At 43.2% G+C, this 27318-nt stretch overlaps 2 protein-coding genes and 1 pseudogene across 8 annotated transcripts in view; 1 reads left to right on the plus strand and 2 right to left on the minus strand.

The window, feature by feature from the left end:
• YTHDF2 (YTH N6-methyladenosine RNA binding protein 2) overlaps nucleotides 1-1338 on the minus strand; it is a 33002-nt gene extending 31664 nt beyond the window's left edge. The window contains exons 1-2 of one of the 2 annotated variants that reach the window (XR_004988979.2): nucleotides 641-1338; nucleotides 99-123 (exon numbers count right to left, since the gene is read on the minus strand). Coding sequence is in view for 1 of the 2 variants with exons in the window: in XM_036443743.2 (XP_036299636.1) it covers nucleotides 99-123; nucleotides 641-667 (52 nt within the window). In the remaining variant the exon portion in view is untranslated. The remainder of the gene's footprint in view (nucleotides 1-98; nucleotides 124-640) is intronic. The other variant, XM_036443743.2, reaches the window with a different exon arrangement.
• A 3427-nt stretch (nucleotides 1339-4765) lies between these two features.
• Nucleotides 4766-4872, plus strand: LOC118724952 (annotated as a pseudogene).
• Nucleotides 4873-19106: 14234 nt separating this feature from the next.
• The window catches only part of GMEB1 (glucocorticoid modulatory element binding protein 1), a 31552-nt gene continuing 23340 nt past the window's right edge, over nucleotides 19107-27318 (minus strand). For all 6 annotated transcript variants that reach the window (XM_036445589.2, XM_036445595.2, XM_036445588.2 and 3 more), the window contains 4 exons: nucleotides 26159-26290; nucleotides 24335-24472; nucleotides 23102-23224; nucleotides 19107-19869 (listed from right to left, as the gene is read on the minus strand). In XM_036445589.2, the coding sequence (XP_036301482.1) occupies nucleotides 19169-19869; nucleotides 23102-23224; nucleotides 24335-24472; nucleotides 26159-26290 (1094 nt within the window). In that variant the 3' untranslated portion in view covers nucleotides 19107-19168. The remainder of the gene's footprint in view (nucleotides 19870-23101; nucleotides 23225-24334; nucleotides 24473-26158; nucleotides 26291-27318) is intronic.

Here is a 27318-nt window from a genome sequence, read left to right on the forward strand (position 1 = left end):
CCGGCCCCGGCCCCGGCCCCGGCCGCTTCCCCGAGACCCGCCCCCCCAGGCCGCCCGGGCCCCCGCTCCGGGCCGCCGGCGGGCCGGGCGCTCCTCACCTTTGTTTCCTTGACCTTTGGGTCTCTGCGGGCGAAGGGAACGTCGCCGAACAGCAAGTTATCCGAGGGAGAAATGGAGGAGAGAGACACGTTAGAGCCGGGCGGGGAGAGGGAGAAAGGCGCAGGCCGCGGGGTCGGCGTCGGGAATGGAGGTGGAGGGGAAGGGAGCCTGGGACACGGGCGGCGGGGAGAGCGCGGGGCCGGCGGGGCCGGCGGGGCCGCGGGGGGAGGAAAAAGCGGGGGACGCGCCAGCCGCGACGCTACGGGGCCCCGCCGGCCTCAAGGCAGGGGAAGGGAACGAGGAAGGAAAGCGAGGCCCGCTGAGGAGGAAGGCGGCGCCGGCGCCGAGGAGGGCCGGGAGGAGCGGGAAGAGCGGGCCGAGGGCGAGGCGCAGGGCGCGGCCGGCCCGAGAGGCCCGAAACCCGGCCCGCGAGAGGCGCCGCCTCAGCTCGGCCCGGCCGGGGGCGAAGGGCCCGGGCCTGGTCGGGCTTCCCTCTCTCGCCTCACACACAATGGCCGAGGCATGCGGGCCGGGCCTGTACCTGCTCCAGGAGGCTGCTGGCCGACATGGCTCTCGGATCCTCGCGGGCGGCGGCGGCGGCGGGCTCTCCTCAGAGCGTCGGCGGCGGCGGATGAGCCCCAGCGGCGGGAGCAAGCGGCGCGGCGGCGGCTTTTGTCCCTGACACTCTGGGCCTCGGCGGACGCAGCGGAGACACAGCGCGCGGCTCCGGCTCCGGCTCCGACTCGGCGACGCTCTAGCCCGGGAGCTCAACGCCCGTCTCTATGGCTTGACGCGCGCGCCCGCCCCAGGCAGCCGGAGGGAGAGCGCCGGGCGGCGGAGGCGGACGGCGAGCGCGGCGCGGCGCTGACTCTCACATTCACTCACCCACGCGGAAGGGGCCCGGCGCGAGGCGCCTCGGGAAGGACGAGGCGGGGCCGCAGCGCCCTCTGGCGGGCTGGAGGAGCGGAAGCGGCGCGCGCGGGCGCGCGGCCTTCCCGCCCCCACCGCCTCGGGGTTGGGGCCTAGGAGGGTGGGGACCGCAGGGTCGTACCACGAGGTTTTTAACTTAATACCTGGAGGGAGTCACTTTAGCTGGAGAAGCCCCACAAAAACCTGCCTCTCAGGGAGGACCCACCCCTGAAGCCTGAGAGACCGTAAAATAAACCTGCTTCCCAGCTGCAGATGGCACCCCACCCCCGCCTGGGAGGAAACCCGAAGAGGGTCACAGAGCCCCCAAGGAAACTTCCTGTGGGCCCCGCCTCGGGAGGACTCCCCTCCTCGGGGGCCCGGCTAGTGAAAGAAAACGTGCCCAGAGAACAAGAACAAAAACATCCACCGAAATTTGGTTCCCTGCAAGAGAGTCACCATTTGGCATTGCAGGGAAGAAAATCGACACTTTTTTTTTTTTTTTTTTTTTTTTTAGAATCTAAAATTTTTTCTTAGGATAGTCACTGGCACCCGTAATCCGAGGGCCTTTGTTTCCAATGAAGTCAAACCTTACACATCTGCACAAAATTTTTTATGACTTTCAACGAGTCCGGAGAATCTATTAGCTCTATTAAGTCTATGGGCTTCAAAAGGAAGTGTCCTGCCCTGGCCCGGGAGCTCCATTAGTTGGAGCGTCGTCCCGCTAAGCCTAAGCCGGGGCTGTTGCTGGTCCCTTTGGGTGGGCAGGCACCTGCAGGGTCTGCTGGTGAGTGCATGGGCAAGTGGAACCACGGACCTCGTCCCCTTCCCCTCCCCTTCTCCCCTCCCCCTCTCCCTGCCTTCCCTCTCTAAAATCAATTAAAAAAAGAAAATGTCCTTATCTATTGGAGGAAGGAGGAAAAAAGGAAATTAATGCTACTTGAATACCTGCTCTATGTTAGGTTTTGTTAAGTGTTTTCAAAGCCTTAACAAAGGCTTTCAGCATCTTCAAAATAACTCCATTTTACAAAGGCGAGGGGGGGGGGGGCGGGGCTGGGGGCAGATGGGGCAGGGGAGTAGAGAAGTTAATTTATGTGTCCAAAGTCACAAAGCTATTTTTTTAATATATTTTATTGATTTTTACAGAGAGGAAGGGAGAGAGATAGAGAGTTAGAAACATCGATGAGAGAGAGAGTCATTGATCAGCCGCCTCTTGCACAACCCCCACCAGGGATGTGCCCGCAACCAAGGCACATGCCTCTGACCGGAATCGAACCTGGGACTTTTCAGTTCCCAAGCCGACCCTCTATCCATTGAGCCAAACCGGCTTCGGCCAAAATCACAAAGCTATTAAATAGGTGTGTATCTGACACCAAGAAGAACATAATAGTGTCAGAAATCCTGTATTCAAGAATCAGAATCCAGAGGCGATCAAAGGATGGGCAAAAGCATTTTTAGTCAGAGGCAAACCCAACTCATGCAGGGATATTTGATCCTAGGATAGCCCAATAGCTTTTGGTTTTGCAAATAGTAGTAAACAGATAAATAATGCACTACTAAGTGTCAACCTGATACCATTCACACCCTGGATACTGGAGGCTTTGGTGGACTCAGTAGTAAAATAAATGATGACGTATTGGATTTTGCATCATAATTACGCTCCCAGTACTCAATTTGTTTTCTTTCTGCCTTTAACCGCATTTATGGTTGGAATAAATAAGGTCAGACACCACATGTGATGGACTTCTGGAAAAGACAATAAAATGTCAAGTCGCAGAGCATAGTTCCCACCAAGGGAATGAAAGAAACCCAGGAGCCCTCTTTTAAAGCTACTCAGCCAGATTTATGAATAAACTATAAGCAGTTGCCTACACTTATCAGCATAGTTAAAGGAAGATTGATAGGGAGTCAAACCTGGGAGGGGGAGGGACTATCGAATAGATACTGGTTCCCCCACCAGATTTGCAACATCTGGTAAATTACTAAACCTTTCAGAGATTTCCTCATTTGATAAAGGGGATAATATCTCCTTAAAAGGCTGGTTGTGAAGATAAAGTTTTTTTTTAAAAAAAAGACATTAAAGCAAGTCTAGTACCTTGTAGATTCCTATAATTCCATTAAGGCTTGGTCGTGAAGATTCCCTCCTCCCAATGATATCTTCCTGGTGCCTGAAATTATTAGTTCCTTTGGGATTACTTACCGTCACCTGGGAGTTCCCAGTTAAAATGCAAATATTCTTGGAGAGAAGGGTAATCCCTCAACCTGGATTTTAGTTCAACCAGATTGGTTGTGATAGGCCCCTGAACAGAACACACAAGTCTAATGTATTTAATTACTGCGAAGAGGGAGTGGAAGTCTGGAGGGAGGGGTGTCATTTTATGTGACAGACCCCTCATGGTTCATGGGTCTGTGTTCCAGTGGCAGCTTTGCAACTGGGTAGATGAAGCATTCAATCCTTCTTTCAAGCAGTATTTATTGAGGGCCAGGCCATGAGCAGGACAGAATACCTGAAGAGTTTACTTTTCTTGAAGCGTCTAGACTAGTCAGGGAAACCGACTGTCAGCAAATAGTTATTCAGTTAAAGTTGCACAAAGTGCGAGGAGAAAGCACAGAGGAACCTGGCCTGGGGGTGTGAGGGACAAAGGAGGTTTTCCCTGAGGCGGTGAGCTTCAGCTAAAGCCTGAAGGATAACGAGAAATTAAGCAGACAATGAGAGGAGGGAGTGGGGAACAATAGCGCAAAGGCCCCAAGCAGGGAAAGTGTTTGGCGCAGGTGAGGAACTGACAGAAGGCCAGAATGACTGATACATAATGAGAGAGAGGGTGGCACCAGATAAACTGGAGAACTGGACAGAAAGGAGAAATACAGGAACTTAAGATGTTGGCTACAAATGATCAGCTGGTAAAAGGTTTATAGCATTCTCAGGTTTATGTTTTGTTGTGCGTGTTTTTAAAATATATTTTATTGATTTTTTACAGAGAAGGAGGGAGAGGGAGAGTTAGAAACATCGATGAGAGAGAATCATCGATCAGCTGCCTCCTGCACACCCCCTTACTGAGAATGTGCCAGCAACCAAGGTACATTCATGCCCTTGACTGGAATCGAACCTGGGTCCCTACAGTCTGCAGGCTGATGCTCTATCTACTGAGCCAAACCAGTTAGGAGTCAGGTTTATGTTTTAAGATGATGTTAACTCTCTTTAATTCTGATTTCAGTGTGGGAAATAGATTTAGGGAGAAAAGATATTAGGAATTAAAAGAGCATTGCAGTAAGTCCAGGCAAAAGATATGGTACAGCCCTGGCTGGTTTTGCTCAGTGAAATAGAGCGTCAGCCTGCGGATTGAAGGGTCCTGGGTTCAATTCTGGTCAAGGGCACATGCGAAGGGCTGCGGGCTCTATCCTTACTAGGGGGTGTGCAGGACTGATGATTGATGATTCTCTCTCATGATTGATCTTTCTATCTCTAGCTCTCTCTCCCTTCCTCTCTGAAATCAATAAAAATATATTTTTAAAAAGATATGGTATATAGCCAAAACCGGTTTAGCTCAGTGGATAAGAGTGTCAGTCTGGGGACTGAAGGGTCCCAGGTTCGATTCTGGTCAAGGGCATGTACATTGGTTGTGGGCACATCCCCTGTGGGGGCTGTGCAGGAGGCAGCTGGTCGATGTATCTCTCTCATCGATGTTTCTAGCTCTCTATCCCTCTCCCTTCTTCTCTGTGAAAAATTAATAAAATATATTTTTTTAAAAAGATATGGAATATCGTTTCTTGGCCTTTTGGCTAAGATCAAATGTAGTATCTGTTCTTATCAGTTTAATATCTGATACGTCCTCTATCCATGGTCAATATATTAAACTAGTAGCCCTGTGCACAAATCCGTGAGCCAGTAGCTCTCTGTGGGGCGAGGCTGCTCAGAGGCCCATCCGCCGCCAGGCGTAGAACGCTTGCCTTGTCACCTTGTCACCGCAGCAACGAAGCAAGCACTCTGCCAGGCTGCTCATGCTGCCTGCTGCCAGTGTCCCCTTCCCCGCCCAGGACTGGGGGACTCCAGTGGGCCTGAGAGGACTGGGTGCCATCATCTTTGTGACTGAGTGATGGATAATTTGCATATTACCCTTTTATTAGATAAAATGGATTTTTAAAAAATATATTTTATTGATTTTTTTACAGAGAAAGAGAGATAGTTATAAACATCGACGAGAGAGAGACATCGACCAGCTGCCTCTTGCACACTCCCCACTGGGGATGTGCCGGCAACCAAGGCACATGCCCTTGTCCAGAATCAAACCCGGGACCCTTCAGTCCGCAGGCCAACGCTCTATCCACTGAGCCAAACTGGTTTCTGCTAGATAGGATGGATTTTTTAAGCTAGGAGTTGGAATAGGAGGGGAAAAAAGACATGGTATAATATAATGGCAGTGAAGGCAGTGAGAAATGGGCATTTTAGGAGGTAAAATTAGAGGTTTTGTTGATTGATTGAATTTGAAGGAAGGCATTAAAGGAGGAACGGGTATCAAGGATAATATCTCATTTTCACCTGAGGACATGCTTAGAGAGAGGAGGGTAAGAGAAAAAAACATACGTGTTGTTTGTGATCAAACCCAGATACATGCCCTGACTGGGAATTGACCTGGCACAAGACAATGCTTAACCAACTGAGCCACTCCAGCCGCCTGATGGCACCTGATTTGATTTGAGTAATTGGGTGGATGAGGTTTCAGTCTAATGTCAGCGGGAATACTGGAAGAGATTTGTAAGGGTGGAGGAAGACTATAAATTTATTTTTGGATACTCTGGGCTTCAAGGAAAAGATAAAACATCAGATAGAAATGTTCTGTAGACAAAGAGTTTGGAGCATAGAAAGAAAAACAGGGCTTAGATAGCCTGATGGATGATTCTCTCTCATCATTGATGTTTCTATCTCTAGCTCTCTCTCCCTGTCCTAGCTCTCTCTCCCTGTCCCTTCCTCTCTGAAATCAACAAAAATGGAGATTTGGGGATAGTGATGCTAGTTGAAGCCAAAGGAGTCTATGATAGATTTCCTCAGAAGAGGAAGAGAACAAAAGGCCCAGCACCAAACCAGACGGATATAAGGGGGAACAGAGATAGTAAATAATTTCCTCACTCAGGCTATTTCCAAGACTTTGTAAAGTAAGAAAGTTAGACCAAAATAACGTCTCAGTTTCCTTCTAGCTTTGCCATTTTAGACTTCTGGAGGGTGGAAGCGAAAGAGCCCTTTCTGGATATATAAAGGGGGCAGTGAAAATAAGAGAGAGAAAAGAAGTGGAATAGGAGGACAGATTTTACATGCTAGTAGTCTTAAGGAACAGCAGATCTTGTTACCCATCACCCTCTTAGTAAGACAGGAGTAGAAGAGTCCTTCTTTGAGAAACACTTATATACATCACACAACTGACAGTGTAAAAACTTATTTTAAAGATTTCTCCTAGTCCTAACCAGTTTGGCTCAGTGGATAGAGTGTCGGCCTTCAGACTGAAAGGTCCCGGGTTCGATTCCGGTCAAAGGCATGGTTGCAGGCACATCCCCAGTAGGAGGTGTGCAGGAGGCAGCTGATTGATGCTTCTCTCTCATCGATGTTTCTCACTCTCTATCCCTCTCCCTTCCTCTCTGTAAAATATCAATAAAATATTTTTTTTAAAAAAAAAGAAGATTTCTCCTGGCTCTCTCTAGTCCACAGTGCACAAAGCTTGCCACTCCCTGGCCCTGTATATTTTTCACTGTGTACTTTGTGCTCCAGGCACACTGAATTTCCCCCCCAAATACTACACTTTTCTTTTTTCTGGAACCCATGATTTCGCACATGCAGTTCTTTCTGCCTCAAATGTCCTTGCCAGCTCCCCCACCCAATTTCTATCTTTTTTTTGAGACTGTGATCAGTGAAGGTTTATTTCATCCAGAAATGAGGTGCTCTATTCTTTGTTCACCCATGATGTTGACCTTATAGTAATTTATTTTGGTATATTAAATTTATCTATTGTCCTGGCCAGTGTGGCTTATTTGGTTGTGTGTGGTCCCGTGCAACAAAAGGTGGTCGGTTCAAGTTCCTATTAGAACTTCTGCCTATGTTTCTGGCTTGATCCCCGGCAGGGGGCATGCAGAAGGCAGTCAATTGACTTGCTCTCACATGAATGTTTCTCTTCTCGCTCTAAAAATCAACTAAAAATATTTTTTAAATGTATCTGTTTCCATCAGTATTTCTTTTTCTTTTGGAAGTCTTGGACTCAGTTGAAAATCTAATGAGAGTAATGGATCTTCTCAGAAAAATGCATGCACACCTAAATGTTTGCTTACAATCTTATTAAGCGTCCCCTGCCCCAAGGCCATCCATCCCATGGACACCAGCTTAAGACAACCATCTCCTAAGTTACATATTGCCTCTCCAATAAAACTATGACTGCTTATAGGACAAAGAACATTTTCTTTTATTAGTCACTATAATCCAGTGCTAAGTAAATGTTTGTTGAATTGATTTACCTCACTTATTTCCAAAATTCTCCCTAGTAAAATCAATCCCCATTTTACTAATGAAAACCTGGCAGGGCCATTAGTGTTAAAATTAAATGTGCAGCCCAGCCTGCGTTACGCAGTGGTTGATCATTGACCTATGAACCAGGAGGCCATGGTTCAATTCCCGATCAGGGCATATGCCTGGATTTCAGACTTGATCCCCAGTGAGGAGCATGTAGGAGGCAGCCAATCAATGATTCTCTCTCATCATTGATGTTTCTCTTTCCTTCTCTTTTTCTCTCTGAAATCAATAGAAATATTTTTATTGAAGTTAAATGTGCAGACTTAACTAGCTTAATTGAATGTTAAAAGGCGGTGTGCTGTATAATTTTGTTAACCAGTCATCCAATACATTCAATAAAAAGGGGGGGGGGGGGGAGAGGCAATGTGGAAATCCCAAGATAAGTTGATAGTTGTCTTTAAGTGCAGTTATGTTTTATGAATTAGTATATGGAAGTTGAAAAGAGCAACCTGAGACCAGGCTTCATGAAAATAAAGACAGCCGGACTAGGTGGCCTTAAGACACTAGGAATTCACAGCTGTATATATCCAAGAATAGAGGTTAGAGACATCAAGGACAAAAAAGAATAAGAATCAAGCAAGAGCCAGCAGTTAAGGAACCTTGAAGATACAACTCAGAGTCTAGAGGTGAGGGCAGAATTTTTAAGATTTTTGAAAATTGATTTGTAGCCGAAACCGGTTTGGCTCAGTGGTAAAGTGTCGGTCTGCGGACTGAAAGGTCCCAGGTTCGATTCTGGTCAAGGGCATGTACATTGGTTGCGGGCACATCCCCGTTGGGGGGTGTGCAAGAGGCAGCTGGTCGATGTTTCTCTCTCATCGACGTTTCTAGCTCTCTATCTCTCTCCCTTCCTCTCTGTAAAAAAATCAATAAAATATATTTTAAATAAATAAATAAAATTGATTTGGAGAGAGAGAGAGGAAAGGAGAGAGAGAGAGAAACTTCAATGTGAGAGAAATATCAATCGGCTCCCTCCTGCAGGTCCCCTACAGAAGACTGAGCCCGAAACCCAGGCATGTGCCTTTGACAGGGATTGAACCAGCAACTTTCAGTGCCCAACAAACTGACCCATGCTAGCCAGAGCAAAAGCAGAAATGTTTAGCAGTCCTCCAGGAAAAAAGAAAAGTAATGATAATGTAATGAGTTATTCATAAATCTAAATTTATTCAAAGTAGAGGACTATTCTTTATTCAGAGATTATTTCTCCCCTACCTTTTGAAGTAAAAATGCCCTTTCTTTTCAAATTATGCTAATAACAGTTGGCTATATCCTCATTGCCCTAGCTTAGGGGTGTCGAACTCAATCAGAGAAGGGGCCAAAATCTAAAATCCAGCCTAAATCGCGGGCCGAATGGTTTACTGAACAGTCATAAACTGTCATTGTGATGGAAACGCAGCGGAGTGCAGTGATGACAGCGCGGTGCGGGCCACATTGCAAGGCCTGGCGGGACGGATTTGGCCCGAGGGCCTTGTGTTTGACACATGTGCCTAGCTGGTTTGGCTCAGATGAAGTGTCGGCTTGTGGTCTAAAGATCTTGGATTTGATTCTGGTCTAGGGCATGTACCCAGGTTAAAGGCTTAATTTCCAGTAGAGGGCATACAGGAGGCAGCTGATCAATGATTCTCTCTCATTATTGAAGCTTCTATATCTCTCTCCCTCTCCCCTCCTCTCTGAAATCAATAAAATATATATATATATTTTTTTTTTTAAATATTTTTTAAAATATACTTTATTGATTTTTTACAGAGAGGAAGAAAGAGGGATAGAGAGTTAGAAACATCGATGAGAGAATCATCAATCAGCTGCCTCTTGCACACCACCTACTGGGGATGTACCCACAACCAAGGTACATGCCCTTGACCAGAATCGAACCTGGGATCTTTCAGTCCGCAGGCCAACGCTCTATTCACTGAGCCAAGCCGGCTAGGGCAATAACTATATATATTTAAAAATATTGATATATCCATATTTGGTAAAATATGATCTTGGACCCAGATGATGTGGCTCAGTGGTTAAGCATTGACCTGTGAACCAGGAGGTCACGGTTTGATTCCCAGTAAGGCCACATGTCCAGGTTGCCAACTCGATTCCCAATAGGGGGTGTGCAGGAGGTGGCCAATTCATTCTCATCATTGATGTTTCTATCTTTCCCTCTCCCTTCCTCTCTGAAATCAATAAAAATATATTTTTTAATGTATATATAATCTTGGGAACCTCATGTTGGTTTCTAAGACTTTGGTGGGGGTAAGGGGTCTCTTTTATTGATACATGGAGTCTAAAAGTCCACATAGCACTGTGCTAAGGAACAGTTTACTTTATAATTTCAATCTAAGACAATAGGCTGGAGAGAAAAATGAAGCATAAGATTTCTGGAAATAGCCCTAACTGGTTTGGCTCAGTGGATAGAGTGTCAGCCTGCAGATTGAAAGGTCCCGGGTTTGATTCCAGTCAAGGGCATGTACCTTGGTTGCAGGCACATCACCAATAGGAGATGTGCAGAAGGTGGCTGATTGATGTTTCTCTCTCATCAATGTTTCTAACTGTATCCCTCTCTCTTCCTCTCTGTAAAAATCAAAATATATTTTGGAAAAAAAAAGATTTCTGGAAATAGCGCCAAGGGGAAATGAAGGACCGGTTCCATATTCATCTGTTCCAAGAAAAAATAACATGCATCCAAACTATTTGTAGCAATTTTCACTGATAAATTCTTTTGGTCCTTGGGTGGTAGCTACAAAGAATTTAAATAATTAAGAATATGAGAGGCCATGTCCAATTTGATCAAAAAGACTCATCAGAATGTCTCAGTCAATGGAAGTATTAACTTAGCATTTGAGGTATGGTACTTTAATTTTTGCCCCTGGATCTGGAGAATATTTGCATTCTGTTCAGTTGGCAAAGGCTTTGTAATACTATCAGTGTTCTATGGAGTACGTTCCCTGTATAAAACTGGCACATGAGATTGGGCTTAGCAAAGAAATGAAGGCGTTCTAACCAGGGACACTGACGTCAGCATCATCTCAAACAAGGCCATTCACAAATCAGTGCTTCCTGTGACAGGTGGACAGATGAGCTGGGTTCTAAAATCCTTCATCAGGTAAGTGGGCTTTCCCAAACTCCAGTACGCCCTCTCCAGTACTCTTGAGAGATGGTGAGTGAGATTTGCTGCCCATCAGTTAGCAAAATCAGATCAGCTTCCACTGCCCCAGCTCTCTGAAATCCCAACTAAATTACATCATGATTTTGGCCCAGTGCTAAAACTAAAAATTTTAATATACTAAAAGTTGAATATTAAAAAAAAAAAATTGAAGGAGCAACTGAACATATTATCAAATAAAACATCATTATAAAGTGATTTGTTCCTTTTAGATATTAAACTTCTTTAGTTCATTTTAAAACTATTTCATTAATTTGATGGGTACCCTTTGCTTCAAAATGTATGTTGTTTAGAATAGAAGATAAATATGTTAATTTCCTCAATGTAAAATGAATAATCCACCACATAGGACTGTTGTGGGGATCAAATTGTTCAACATATGTAAAGTGCTTAGAACAATGCTTGTTTGGTACATAGTTTCCCTTCAATAAGTATCGATTATTATTATGACTATGAGAGGCCTGGTGCACAGATTTGTGCACCAGAGGGGTCCCTCAGCCTGGCCTGCAAGGATCAGACTGGAACCCGCTCTCTTACATCCCCCTAGGGTCCCAGATTGTGAGAGGTCTCAGGCCAGACTGAGGGATCCCACTGGTGCACAACTGGGCTGGTGAGGGACCACAGGAAGGCTCCGGGGCATGTCCAGCCCATCTCACTCAGTCCTGATTGGCCAGACCCCCGCAGCAAGCTAACCTACCAGTCGGAGTGTCTGTCCCTGGTGGTCAGTGCATGTCATAGCAACTAGACTAACAGTCAGACACTTAGCATATTAGGCATATCTACACTAATAAAAAAGAAACATGCAAATTGACCTTACCTCTGCTATGCCCACAAACCACACCCACCAGTCAATCAGTAGCAAGTATGCAAATTAACCCAACCAAGATGGCTGCAGCCACGGAGCGAGCAGGAGACTTGGGTTTCCCTGGCAATGGAGGAAGCCAAGCTTCCTGGCCTGCCCTGGCTTCCACTCAAGGCTACAAAATTTCAATTATAGAAGATAAATAAATCCCAGATACCAGGGCCTCTGTTTGGGTCACCAGGGGGCATGGCCAGCCTGCAAACCAGCACAGGCCCATTGCCCAGGCCTCCCCACGCTGATCCAGGACACCCTTCAGGGCAAACCAGCCAGCCCCCACTCATGCACCAGGCCTCTATCCTATCTAATAAAAGAGTAATATGCAAACTGACTGTCACTCCAACAAGATGGCTGCCCCTATGTGTTCAAAGAAGGCTGCCCCCATGTGGACACAAGGTGGCCAGGAGGGGAGGGCAGTTGGGAGGGACCAGGTCTGCAAGGGAGGGCAATTGTGGGCAATCAGGCCTGCAGGGGAAGGCAGTTAGGAGTGACCAGGCAAGTTGGGGGCAAATGCTCCTGCAGGGAAGGACAGTTGGGGGGGGGGGGGACCCAGGCCTGAGGGGAGAGCAGTTGGAGGGGGTCCAGACCTTCAGGGGAGGGTAGTTAAGAGTGACCAGGCCTGCAGGGGAGGGCAGTTAGAGGCAATCAGGCTGGCAGGGTAGTGGTTAAGGGTGATCAGGCTGGCAGGCAGAAGCAGTTAGGGGCAATCAGGAAGGAAGGCAGATGAGCAGTTGGGAGTCAGCAGTCCTGCATTGTGAGAGGGATGTCTGACTGCCTGCTTAGGCCTGATGGGATATACCGTGTTTCCCTGAAAATAAGACCTAGCGTATGGAAAAATAAGACATCCCCTGAAAATAAGATCTAGCACATCTTTGGGAGCAAAAATTAATATAAGACACTGTCTTATTTTTGGGGAAACAGGGTATGTGTGTGTGTGTCTCCATATATATACAATATATCCCACACACACACACACTAGAGGCCTGGTGCATGAAAATTCATGTTCTGGAGTTGGGGGGGGTTCCCTCAGCCTGGCCTGCCCCCTCTCACAGTCTGGGAGCCCTCAGGGGCAGGAGGTGATCTGGCAATCAGGGGAAGGTGATGTCCCCATCAATGCAAGCCTTGGGCAGGCCCTGGGGAGCTGAGGGAACTGAGGGACTCCAGACAGAGGCACGCAGCAAGGTTGGACACTGTGGGCACCAACATCTTTGAGAGCATGACAGTCAATTATCATATTTCCTCCTTATTGGCTGTGGCACTGCCATCTTTGTTATTGCATGAGGATTAATTACCATATTCCCTCTTTATTAGATAGGATAGATTACATCAAGTATCTATCAAGCTCTACTACATGCCAAGCACTGTTCCAGAGGCTGTAGAAACAGTAGTGACTAAGAGCTAAGAAAGGTCTCTGCTTTCATGGAACTTCCATTCTAGTTGGGGGAGAAAAAATAAATGTATGTCAGGTGATATGTAAAATTGAGAAAAATAAAGCAGGGTAAAGGAAAATAGGAAGCTTAGTGTGGAGAAAGGTTGCCATTTTTTATAGTGTGGATTGTCAGGGAAGTCTTCTCTGATAAGGTAACAGGAACAGACTTGAAGTGAGAAAATAAGCTTTGCAATAATCTAGGGAAGAGTGTACTAACAGATTATTAAATAAAAAAATAATAAAGCTACCAAAATAAGTAGGTCTAGGTTTGTAATACCTAATATGAAGTGACAAGATCTGTAAAGAAGCTATGACCCTCCTAAGATAGGCCTCAGTTCCAGTCAGGTGTTGCTATGAGGAAATGTGAACCAGTGTTATCAGATCTTCTATTTTTTTAAACTGTATCTTGTATTTTTTTTTAATGTGAATTGCCTTAACTTTTGAAAATGTATAGGCATAAATGCATATATAAATGTTCATCAAAAGACATGCAAGAATGTTCAGAGGCATTATTTATATTATAGCAGCTCCTAACTGGAAACTACTTAAGTGCCCACCGTTAGAATGGACCAGCTGTGGCATAGTAACAGTTTCTACACAGCAAGGAGGAGGAACCAACTACAGTTTTTACACGTTATGGGTGAATCTCACAATTTAATGTTGAGTGGGGGGAAAAGCTCTATGGTTTTAGAGCTATGGTGTAGTGGCTACCCTAGCTGGGTGAGGTGCTGGTAAATTTTTTAAAAAATATATTTTATGATTTTTTACAGAAAGGAAGGGAGAGGGATAGAGAGTTAGAAACATGCTTTCCAATTAGAGAGTGACATTGATCAGCTGCCTCTTGCACACCCCCTACTGGGGATTTGCCTGCAACCAAGGTACATGCCCTTGACTGGAATCGAACCTGGGACCTTTCAGTCCACAGGCCGATGCTCTAGCCACTGAGCCAAACCGGTTTTGGCTGGTAAATTTTTTTTTCTTGATCTGGAAACTGATTTCATGGGTGTGTTCAGTCTGTTAAATTTATTAAATTGTGCAGTGAATTGTGACTTCCCTGTTTGCATTTGTACTTCAATAAAAAGTTAAAACAAATAAAAACATGGGCCAAAGTAAGTCTTCAGGCTGAATCAGGACTGTGGAATTCTAGTCTGCTCTGTAATACATAATTTCTTGAGAGAAAACATCAAATTACCCCCCCCCCAAAAAAAAAACCCAAAATTAATTTTGAAATGCAGGTAAACCTTTCTGTGTATGCTTTCCTTAGAGAGGCTCCTACTACAAAGCCCAATGAGGAACTTACCCTTACCCTTATATGTGAGCCAATACTATTGTTCATTCTTGTCCTCAAAGTAGACACACACACACACACACATTACAAGCCATAATGACCTGTAAAGACAGAGAATTGGAAACCACACATGCAGGAGAACCCAGTCAATTTCAAAGTAGGGTCTGGTCTACTTTAGGTTGAAAAGATACCTGATGTCTTTAGGCTGAGAGGCTCACAAGAGTAGAAATTTCTGGTAGTTGTGAAGAGGTAGTAGGAATCATACGTGGCTTAAAGTTATCCAGGAAATAGGCGTGGCTTAGCCTGAGTCACCGACCACAGGTAGAAAGCCAAGCATATGTAAAAAATAGGTCTTAGAATCTGTGTGTGCTGGGGAACTTAGCTATAGTCAGTGCATTAGCATTTCCCAAAGGTATTTCAATTCAATAGCGTTAGGAAGGCTATTGTAGGTAGTGAAAACAGCAGTCTTTGGATGTATGCTGAGGTTTGGGTCCTGGAGGTGCCTTGAGAAATAATTTTCTCCAGTTGAAAATTACTAACATGGCAGAATTTGGGAACCAAATGTAATTTGGTTAGGGAAATGGCATGGATAAGGAAGTTAGCGGAAAGTTGAACCTTCCAGAGGAAGTCAAATTGCATAGCTCAGGAAAAAAGGTGTTCCAGAATTTGGAAGGAGACCTGGAAAGGACCCAATTAGAGCTTAGGAGATAAATTCCGGGGGCAAAGAAAGTCCAAATCTAGCAGAACTGATCCCATGAAGTCCCTTGCCTAGTGCAACCACCTCAGTGATTACTGTATTTAATACAGTGTATTACATTACAGACTACACAAGAATTTCCCAGGAAGGAGGTATCCTAAGTGTGAGGGAACCGTACTAGGTAAGTTATCTGAAAATGCAGGGGCTAGTCTAGTATCTGAATTTTTTCCCAAAAAGGACTATTTCCACATGAGTATTGCCCAAAGTGAACCCAAACTCATGCATGTTTTCAGAATGCCATCTTTTCTTTATCTTCCTTGACCTGGACCCATTATAACTCAATGAACTAGTAATACCATATTTCATACTTGATTTTACTAGTACTATTTTTATAATAAAATGTTACCAATACCTATACTTCCTACTATACAAACTTGGCTTTAGTGCATTCTACGGAAATGGGATAAAATGCCACCTCTGAAGAGCATCATACCACTCAAACTGAATATTATTTCCTGAAGTATTTAGGTTAACATTGGTTCTTCTTCTCTAATGTGGCAGCCATGTAAAAGAAACTTCAGTGAAGTGACTTTGAACCCTGAATACTCAAGTCTATTGTCCATTTTTATTTCAAAATGACTAGGAGTGGTTTTTGTTTTGTGGGAGGTAGGGGACAGGGAAGGAACCTGAAACGGAGAAGATAATAAAGTGGGGGCCAAATAGGGACATGGCCAAGTTGTACAGTTGACTCTGAGGCCTTTGTAGAAACCACATGACAGGAAGGTTTGGGCATTTACCTTCCACCAGCTAAATTCCAGTCTTGCGCTGGATTCATCTGATGGAAAAAACTTGGAGAAGCCGACACATGACTTGATTTTCTCCGGTAGGGTATTCTTGGGAGAAACATCCCATGCTGTTGACTTAGCCTGGCTCTGGAGGCAAAAGCAGCAAAAGACTAAGGGTTGTTTTTCTCTTGTATAAATAAACCCAACTACTTGAAAATGGAGTACAAAAAGAACACAAGTGGCTGAAAATGGTCTCTCCTAAGTCAGCTTTAGGTCACACCAACAGAAAAGTATCCCATAGTTACTGACCCCTAACCCCAAACTGGGTTAGGTACTTGATCCTTTGTTTTCTCAGCTCCCAGCCAAGAACTTTTGTCACTGTATTTACTCCAATAAGATCAGTGGTTGAGTTTCAACCTGTGAACCAGATCACAGTTAAGATTCCCAGTCGGGGCACATGTGGGCTCAGTCCCCAGTAGAGGGCATGCAGGAGGCAATCAATGATTCTCTCTCATCACTGATGTTTCTCTTTCTCCTTCTCCCTTCCTCACCAATATATATATATATATATATATATATATATATATATATATATATATATATATTATTTTTTAAAAAGATGTTTCAGTATCTCACTAGAGGACTTAACTCTTTCTGCCTTTGGTGGTAGGCTGAAACCTATGGATTAATTCTCGTAATAATGCTTTTCAATGCATGAAATAAAATACATAGGATTACAAAGGAAACCAATTATATTGAAATATAATTCCAGACAATCTCTGGAGTATGAATTCCTTGAGTGTACAGACTGACTGTGTTTCCACCTCTGTATAGCCAGTGCCTAGCACAAAGCCTGGCACATAGATCAGACTTATAAATGTTTATTGAATGAATGAACAGATAGATAGATGGCTACTGCAAAGACAGCCTGAGGAATGACTCGTTGAAAATGCCTGTGCACAGACCAATAGCTTGCATATGTCTCACCACATACATAAGAGATCATCTATACCAGGGCTGTTAGGGAACTCCCACTTACCAACGGGTGCTATAGCACCTAGCAATAATGACAGGCTATTGGAAGTCCAGGAAAACAACAAAGCTCATTATTTCCACTAGCTGTAATATTCAGAAAGTAAAAGTAAACAGGCTTTGTTAGCAAGAATCTCTTGACTTAGAAGCACAATGTTCACACTACTTTAAAACACTACCAACAACTCTGATGGAGGGAAGAAAGAAACCTGAACTAGTATATAGCTGTTCTCTGGGGCTCCTCCTCTGTCGTGAAATGGTACTCCTGTCTCTGGGAAGAGAAAAATGTCCCTAAAAACCACAATAGGGACAATATGCCTTTCTAGGTTCAAGTAGCAGTTTTAGCCTTAGACAGAAATATTGGTTGTGTTTATGTACTAACAGGAAACCTAAAGAAACAAGAAAAAAAAAGAGCCACTTTTCTCACTAAAGATATATAAAGGGCCAAAGGTTTGTTCTAAGCTGATTGCTGCATTAATTATCTTGAAAAGAAAAATACAACCCCAGACAATTTTAAAGTTGAAAACTACAACTGTATGAGGTTCAGAAATCTCACCCTTAAGGCTTATATGATTGACCCTCCTAAGTTAAAGGGCTTCTCCAGCTATATACATCCTTCAGAGGGATAGCAGAGCTGTTCCCACTTGCTTGACAACAGGGTTTTCAACATCAGCTGGAAGAAACATGGCTTCAAGTGGGTGCCTTCTTTTAAAAAAAAAAAAAAAAAAAAAAAAGTAACCATAGGTCAAAATTTTGTTTTTAATTAAAAAAACAAAAAACAACCCTTCCACTCCGGTGAGTGCTATCTTTTTTTTTTTTTTTTTTTTTTTTTTTTTTTTTTTTTTTACCTATTTTTTCCTTTAAATTGTCCATAGTTTTTTCTATATTTTTCCTAATGCAGTAACAGTGAAACCAAAAGAAATAAAAACCAGGGTCCACTTTGCCCCAAACACTGAAGATGACCAAAGAGAAGTAATCAAAGCACAGAAAATGGCCCAGCTCTAAATATACAAAAAACATTAAAAAAAAAAAAAAAAGAAGAAGAAGAAGAAAACAAGACACACATCCCCCCAAAGACATTATTGACATTTCTGGTACATTTCCTATAATATAATGTTGCAGACAATGCTTCTTTCCCAGGGAGTCCAGCTCGCTTAGTAGGAGACATCCACTCAGTGCCTCAGGATAGGCTAGGGGTGTTGAGTCTTCCTGCCAAGCCTAAGGCTTTTTTTATGAGCCCAATCTCACAGAAAGATCTGTGATATAAATGACTCTAAAAGGGTATGAAGGCAGGCACCTGTCACTGTTATCCAAATCAGCTAAAAAGCTGAAGAGCATGGGACCCAGGAGACAGATGCCATTAAGTTAAGGGATAGAGGGTAAAAGAGGAAGCACCAAATGAGTGGCTGCTTTTGGTTCCAAAGCCAAAAGAGGGCCCCACCAAAAAGGGCAGCTGGTCTGGATGAAGAATTCCTCTGCTCCTGGAGTCATGCAATAAAGAAGATGGGCTTAGAGCCTTACCCCCATAACAGCCACAGTTCAAGAGTCAGAGTAATTGACACCATATCACACAGTTCACAGATTAATGGACCAATCCTAGTTTAGAAAGGTAAGTGCTTTGACTAAGTTGGGGGCAAGGTGGGCTTGAGTCCCAAAGCACAGCTGTGACAATCCTTGGATTTCTTTTTCTCCTGATGCTACTTGCTCCATGCCAACATACCTTCCACTTACCACTGGCCTCTCCTCAAAATGGCACTTATAGTGGTAACCCTCAGAGATACAAAGAGGCATCAGTTGCACTTCTGGAAATAAGATAATTTCTTTGCCCCTTCCTGGCCAAAGCACTTCCCTTTTTAAACTGCTGCTCCAACCAACAGAGTTCCCCCTCCAAGCAGTTAAACTTCCGTTCAGTTTTGCACTAGCCTCTAAGGGCCCATTCCAGGATACAGAATAAATTTCCTTCTGCATCCGTGTGTGAGTGGGTGCCTTCCAGCATCAGCTCTGTGTTCTACAGTTTGGTCAATGCATCTTTAAGAAAATAAAACCACATGCGTACACAGATAGATTAGCCTGGAAAGGGCTTTTGGAATAGGTTTCTGCTTATCTTGATGCCTCCCCTAAAAGAAATAACTTTCTTGGTGTAAGGGAATGAGGACATTGAGTGACCTACTCTCAACTTCTGGAAGGACAGCTTGTCTTGTCCATTTTTTCAATGACGGGGTGGGAGGGACCAACATATTCAGTTATATCAATGAAGTTTGTTTTTCTTTTAAAAAAAGGATCCTATATGGAAATGAGTAGGACAATGACAAAAGTAAACAAATAATTAAAATTTCAAACCAAAACATATTTCCTGGCCCCAATATCCCCAGTTAATCCTCCAAGACCACAATCTCCACATTGTGGACTTGATGCTGATGATCTTCCATCTCAGCCACAACTTTCTCCTCAGTCCTAAGTTCTGTCTCCAAAATGACTGCTTTGCCCTCGGAATCCTCAGCCTCTGGGTCTGGGGCTGGGTCAATCTCAATGATGGTCTGCCCATCCTCTGAGGTGCTTTCAACAGCCTGGATTGCTGAGGTCAGGCCAGACTCCATGGCCACCAACTCCACAGGGCTCACCATAGTGGTCATGTTGCCCAGGGTATTGCCATCCTGCATGGCAGTAGAGCTTAGCAGCGCCAAGCTAGACGAAGGGTGGATGGTCACTGTGTCTGGTGAGCTGCTCTTGGCAGAGGAAACCACTGTGGCATAGCGGAAGAGCTGAGGGCCAGAAGGCAGTGTGTGGACAGTCACAGGACTGGAGCCCTGGCTGAGGGTGGCCACTGGAAGATTGCCCATGGAAAATGACTGACCCACTGGGGTGATGGTGATGGGTGAGATGACTGTGAACTGAGGCTGCTGGACAGGAGGAGATGGGCTGAGGACGGTGGTGGAGGCTGGCCGCTGGAGTCGAGGCCTTTTTGGAGGCTTAGGAGTGCTCACAGGCATCAATACCACATTTTGAACTGTCTGGGATTTCAGCCTCTGATCCTGAGCTTGTTTCTTCTGCTCTTCCAACTGGCGTTCCAAGTCTATGGGGAAAAAGATAGACTTTATGTGTATGGAAGTATAATCTTGGGAACAGTAAAATGAGAGTGAGGGGACCCCCAGGTCTTGCCACTCTAGCCTCAAGAAAGTCACTTCATTGTTTTTATTATTTTTTAATTATTATTATTTTTTGCTTCATTGTTTTTAAGAAGAAGCTAAACTGGATGATTTGTTAAATCTCTTCAATAACAACATTTCCTTGGATGATTATTGGCAGGGCAATAATCCAGGATCTTTTCAGGTTGTCATCCTACTGTAGCTCAGCTCCAGAAGCTCCTGTGGCATTTTGTCGCCTGTTACCAAAATGCAAACCAAAGCAACCTCTAGTTGGTCTAGAAGCTAAGATATGCCCTGCCTCAAACTACAGATGAAAATAAGAAAATCTTCACAATCCCTTTGGAACTGCAATGGACCTACAATGGCCACTCTAGAACACAGTGATTCCCAAACTGTCCCTCAAGGCAGGATCACCTGGTGACCCAAATGGCCTTAGTCTACTATCAGTCCCCAGAGAAGTCTGGAGAAAGTTACAGAGGAAGTTTCTAAGAAATACAAAACTGAGGAGGTCTTAAAGTTCCAAAGCGACTGATTTAAGGTCACAGAGCCTGGGACAAAAGCCTCTGATGGCCAACTTGGTGGCTTTTCCACCACAATATACCTCTCTCTCTCTCTCTCCATGTGTCCAATTCAACATTGGCGACCCCTGATGAGTCTGGCTCTACACCAGAAATTCCCAATTACTTAATACCTGATAAACAAGCAATAAATAATCAGTTACCCTTTAGAGCACTTTGTTTTCTATGGAACACTAAGAGCTGGTTAATTACTTGCTTGGAATAAAAGGAGAAGATAGAGATCAAGAACATATTCACAGATTTTAAAATACTGCCTTTTAAAGTTACAATATACTGCATTTTTTCCATCAAAGAAATGTGAACCTAAACAGGATAAAAATAAAATCTGTAATATTTAAAAAGCTAAATCAAGGACTACTATAATAACGATGTCCAATGTTGGTGAGTTCAAACTGCTGGCATAAATTGGCATAATCTTCTTGGAAACTTGACAATAATTCACAGAAATCCATAAAAAATTTAGCAATACTACCCTGTTTCCCCGAAAATAAGACAGTGTCTTATATTAATTTTTGCTCCCAAAGATGCGCTAGGTCTTATTTTCAGGGAATGTCTTTTTTCCCCATGAAGAAAAATATAGTACACATTTATTGTTAAATGAAAATAAAGGAAATTTATTACCTGTATACAGTATGGTAGTACAGTAGTTGTCAACACAAACCAGACAAACTGAATCCTACAGTATCAAGAATTTACTCATTTATTCAATAACAATCATGTCATCATCTTCTGGAACATCATCATAACAATCCAATTCCTGAATTTCCTGGTGAATTTCTTGTGACTCCATTTCTTTCAGAATCAGTAGACCAAATCTCTCATGTTTAGCCTAGGGGGGGCCTTATTTTCAGGGGATGCCTTATATTTCACTCAAAAGGAAACCTGTAAGTAGGTCTTATTTTCGGGGAAACACGGTATAATATCAAACTTAATCCTGGGAAGTAGTTGAGAAAAAAAACTCAAAAATAAAAGTTACAGGTCTGGCTCGTGTGGTTCAGTGGTTGAGCATCGACCTATAAACCAGGAGGTCCTCGGTCAATTCCTGTTTGGGGCACATGCCCAGGTTGTGGGCTCAATCCCCAGTAGGGGTATGCAAGAGGTGGCAGCCAATGATTCTTTCTCATCATTGATGTTTCTATCTTTCCCTCTACTGTCCACTCTGAAATCCATAAACATGTATTTAAAAAATATATATCTATATCTGTCTATCTATCTACATAAACTGGGTATAAGAATAACTTTAGGCTGAAGCCGGTTTGGCTCAGTGGTAGAGCGTCGGTCTGCGGACTGAAAGGTCCCAGGTTCGATTCCAGTCGGGGGCATGTACATTGGTTGTGGGCACACCCCCAGTAGGGGGTGTGCAGGGGGGAGCTGGTCGATGTTTCTCTCTCATCAACGTTTTTAGCTCTCTATCTCTCTCCCTTCCTCTCTGTAAAAAAATCAATAAATTAAAAAAAAAATAACTTTAGAGCAACCTAAATTGTTCTTTTCTTACCAAATGACCATTCAAGAGTCTTTGGGCTTTATAATTGACTGTAATATGTTCTACATCATTCAAAGACTGATGATCCTCCTGATTAATTTTATATCCTTCACCTGCTTTACTTGCTTCAAAAGCCTCTCTTGATTCCTTCCAGGTATAAGTGATAACTCCCTTTGTTCTTCCACCATACCTGCTATAAGCCGCCGCCATAAAACAGATTATTTTTTTCACTTATTTCTATGTCTGCTTTCCCTTGAGTTCCTTGAAGGCCCTCAATATTCAACATTATATTTCTAAAACCTAGTTTGAAGACCAGCACAAGGTAAGTACTTAATAAAAAGAGTTAAATTATCCATGTGCCCATCATTTATTATCACAAATAATGGAAAATATGCTAAATGTGTATCTGTCAAAAGATTCTGTAATAATAATGTAAAAAAGACAAAAGCCAGTTTATTTTGCTGCCAATGTTATTGGATTAATGTAGCATTCTTGCAGAAATCCTAATTCTCCAAAAGATATAGGAATTCTGTGATACTGGCTTCTTTCTCTTTTCTTTTGTGCCTTCTCTGCTTCCCACTACTTTACCCCACCTGGGTCTATATATAAAACAAAAGCAAACATAATACTATGTGAGTTAAAAGAAACAGAAAGAGAGAGAAAGAGGGAGTTGGGGGGGGGAGGGGAGTTGAAAGAAGCAAAGAAAGGTTTGGCCAGTGTGGCTCAATGGTTAAGCATTGATCTTTGAACCAGATAAGTTCATGCCCAGGCAAAGCGCATGCCCAGGTTTCAGGCTCAATCCTCAGTAGGGGGTGTGCAGGAAGAGTTGATCAATGATTCTCATCATTGATGTTTCTATCTATCTCTCTTTCTTCCTTCTTCTCTCTGAAATCAATAAAAATATATTAAAAAGAAAAAGAAGCAAAGAAAGAACCATGCCGGTCCCAACAAATTTCAACAAAGGAATGGCAAGACTTGCCTGGCCAGCGTGAAATCAATAAAAAATATGTTATAAAAAATAAAAAATAAATAAAAAGAAATGGCAATACTCAAAGGATATTAGTTTATCACCTAAGAAGAGAGATAAATTAAACATACCTGTCAGAGTATAGAGAAACTGCTCTTCTCCTTGCTCTATTTGGTTCCTTCTGTTGTCCAAAACCTTCTTAATCGTGTCCATTAGGCCAAATGTGTGTGCCACATTGTTGAGAACGGCAGCATCTACATAGAAGAAAAGACATGTCTGTCAATTCAAAACAGAAAGGTTTTCCACCAACTCCCTGTTGTGCTGTTGTTCTACAAATATAGAACAACCCGAAATGATAGAACTAGTCGAATAAACGATTTTAACAGAGATGTATCACATGTATAACTAATTTTGATTTAATTGTTATATCTATATTAATATACTGTCAACATACCTATAATTAATATCTATATTAATATATATGAAAAAGAGAATTGAGAGAACCATTTTTCAGCACATTGATAATGGCAAAAATTACCTATGGAAAAAGCATGGTCAGATCAGAGTTCAAAACCCAGCTTAACCCTGGCTAAGTTGTTCAGTGGGTAGAGTGTCAGCCCATGCATCAAAGGGTCTCAGGTTCTATTCCTGGTCAAGGTCACTTATCTCAGTAGCAGGTTCCCCAGCCACAGGGGGGCCTCAAATTGATGTATCTCTCTCACATTGATATTTGTTTCTCTCTCTCTCTCTCTCTCTCTCTCCCTCCCTCCCTCCCTCCCGCCCTCCCTCCCTGCCTCCCTCCCTCCCTCCCTTCCTCCCTCCCTCCCTCCCTCCCTGCCTCCCTCTCTCTCTCTCTCTCTCTCTCTCTCTCTCTCTCTCTCTCTCTTTTTCCTCCCTTCTACTCTCTCTAGAAATCAATGGAAAAAATACCTTGGGTGAGGATTTAAAAAAAACACAAAAAACAGTTATGGCCCTGGCCAGCGTTCTCAGTGGTAAGAGCATCAGCCCATGCACTAAAGAGTTATGAGTTTGATTCCTAGTCGAGGACACATACCTTGGTTGTAGGTTTGATCCCTGGCCCTGATTGGGCTGTGTGTGGGAGGCAATCAGTCAATGTATCTCTTCACATCAATGTTTCTCTCTCCCCCTCCCTCCCACTCTCTAAAAATAAATCAATGGAAAAAATATCCTCAGGTGAGGATTAACACACACACACACACGCACACACACCCAGTTATGATCTTTAGATAAGTAACTTCTGTGAGCCTTCGTTACCTAGTCTCTAAAATTGGGATAATACCTATACATCGTGTTTTCATGAGGCCAACTTGATGACTAGCTACTGTTCGGATTAGTGCACTTACCTGTGACCTGGAAGGGAGCCTGGATGAGCCGCTGCTGAACCCCCCTGAGGAGCTCCTCTATTTCCTTCTGTATGTTGCATACAACCTCTTCCATCAGCCCTACATCAGCTATTCCTTTCCAGAACATCAAAGTGTCCTCTGTTATAAGAGGAATAAGAAAGATGGTAAATAAGGGATGCTACATATATTCGGCACATTTCTACAATGTATTCAATTAAAAATTATTTCAATTCAAAAGGATTCCTTTTTGGGCCACTTCTGGGAAAAGGGGAAAACCGTGTGGAATATTAGCTGTCTCCCTAAGTTGTTAACTAATTATTTGGCCTCTTTAGCAAACTAGGGGCTTGGGATAATTGCCTCATTTTGTCATGCCCTCAATTTGTCATGGCTCTGGCTATAAGGAATAAGTATGTTCCTCTAATAAATATGTTATATTAAATATTATTTATTTAAACAATTTAATAAATAAATAATATTTAATATTTTAAATTTAAAACTTAAATAATAAAGACATTAAATTAAAGGCATAATAAAATAAAATAAAGATATATTCACTCTAATAATATACTTCAAAAAACAAAGTAAAACAGTTGAATAGGTGGTATTATAAGCTCCCTGAAGTCAAAGACTATGTCTTTTCTTTTTTCTTTTTTTTAAATACATTTTATTGATTTTTTACAGAGAGGAAGGGAGAGAGATAGAGAGCCAGAAATGTCGATGAGAGAGAAGCATAGATCAGCTGCCTCCTGCACACCCCCCACTGGGGATGTGCCCACAACCAACGTACATGCCCCTGACCGGAATCGAACCTGGGACCCTTCAGTCCGCAGACTGACGCTCTACCACTAAGCCAAACCGGTTTCGGCATGACTATGTCTTTTCATTCACCTGTCTAGCATCTAGCAACAGTACTAACTAAAAATAAGTAGCAAGCCCTAGCTTGTTTGGCTCAGTGGATAGAGCATCAGTCTGTGGACTGGAAAGTCCTGGGTTCAATTCCAGTCAAGGGCACATGATCCGGTTGCAGGCTTGGTCCCCAGTAGGGGCATGCAGGAGGCAGCCAATCCATGATTCTCTCTCATCATTGATGTTTCTATCTCTATCTCCCTCTCCCTTCCTCTCTGAAATCAATAAAAAATATTTATAAATAAATAAAAACTAGAGGCCCAGTGCACAGATCCTCCTCGGCCTGGCCTGTGGGGGATCAAGCTGAACCTGCTCTCTGCCATCCCCCTAGGGGTCTCAGAGTGCGAGACTAGACTCTTCAAAGTTGCCCTCGATTGGCAGCTCCTGCACTGAGTACCTGCCCCCCTAATGGTCAGTGTGCGTCATAGCTACAGGCCTGTCACTTAAGATTTTATATATATAGATAAGCAGCAATAAATATTTGTTAAATGAATAAATAAACGGAGGAGGATGTGAAACCTCTGCTGATCCCTTCTAATCACCATCTTCTAAACCACCTGCTACCTAATTTTTTCTTCTAACATCTTGCAGCTTGGTTTAACTAAGAAATATACCAAAGTTCAAGGTAGTTTGACAGAATGAAAAGCATGGACTACAGTCAAACTCAGCTGAACTCAGCTCTAATACTTATTGGTTGTGTTACTGGTATTAGGCAAGTTTCTGAACCTTTCTGAATCTCAGTTTCTTTATATGTAAATGTGACTACAGAGATGTTGCATTGATTAAAGTAAGAGGTTTGCAGCTGTAATTAATAGTAATATACATGTGACAGACCAGCAAAAATAATTAAAGAGCCTCCTGTATCCATAATCATAATGGTAATAAGGTCACAAAATTTTAAGCCCCACAGAAAATTACCTGAAATTTCCTCAGAGTCTTTCTTCACTCCCTCTTCTGTGGCCATGGTGACAGCAGCAGTGAGAGCCGAGTTCCATTCTAACCCTGCTTCTTCCATGCTCTCTTCTGAGATGGCAATTTGTGTGATGTTACCTAAAAACAGTCCATTAGAGATAAGGTTAGTAAATTTTATGAAAAAGTCATAGGTATCTACCATCTCATACTTAAAGCCCTGTTATTTTAATATTTAGCTTTGCCGAAACAAGTTTGGCTCAGTGGCTAGGGCGTCAGCCTGTGGACTGAAGGGCCCCAGGTTCGATTCCGGTCAAGAGCATGTACCTTGGTTGCAGGCACATCTCCAATGGGTGGCATGCAAGAGGCAGCTGATCGATGATTCTCTCTCATCGATGTTTCTAACTCTCTATCCCTCTCTCTTCCTCTCTGTAAAAAATCAATAAAATATGAAGAAGAAAAAATTAGCTTTTTGCCTTCAGATCCCTATATTAAAAACTAGAATCCTAGAAAAAAGAAAAAAGAAATCTAAAACCCTAGGAAAGCCAGGAAAAATATTGGATTTTTCTTTAAAAAATCTGCCTTGCAAAGAAAATGTTTTCTTCTTACTTTGAATAAAAGTGAAAGATAACAACCCTAACCAGCTTGGCTCAATGGATAGTGTTGGTGGACAGAAAGATCCCAGGTTTGATTATGGTCAAGGGGACATACCCAGGTTTGGGGCTCGCCAATCAATAATCCCCTCTCATCATTGATATTTCTCTCTCTTTTTTCCTCTTCCTTCCTCTCTGAAATCAATAAAAATATATTTTAAAAAAGACAAGTGTGGACTCTAAATGTTAGAAGATATCAATAATCAAGCAAAGAGCCCTGGCTGGGTGGCTCAGTCAGTTGGAGTGCTATCACATATACCAAAAGTTGCAGATCTGGGGCACATATCTAAGTTTTGGTTTCAATTCCTGGTCGGCACCTATGCGAAGCAATCAACCATTCAATGTTTCTCTCTAACATTGATTTTTCTCTCTCTCCCCCTTCCTCTCTCTAAAATCAATAAAAACAGCCCTGACTGGTTTGGCTCAGTGGATAGAGCGTTGGCCTGCAGACGGAAGGACCCTGGGTTTGATTCCAATCAGGGGCATGTGCTTTGGTTGCGGGCACATCCCCTGTGG

Source organism: Pipistrellus kuhlii, unplaced genomic scaffold (genome assembly GCF_014108245.1).
Source record: "Pipistrellus kuhlii isolate mPipKuh1 unplaced genomic scaffold, mPipKuh1.p scaffold_m20_p_2, whole genome shotgun sequence".
NCBI lineage: Eukaryota > Metazoa > Chordata > Mammalia > Chiroptera > Vespertilionidae > Pipistrellus > Pipistrellus kuhlii.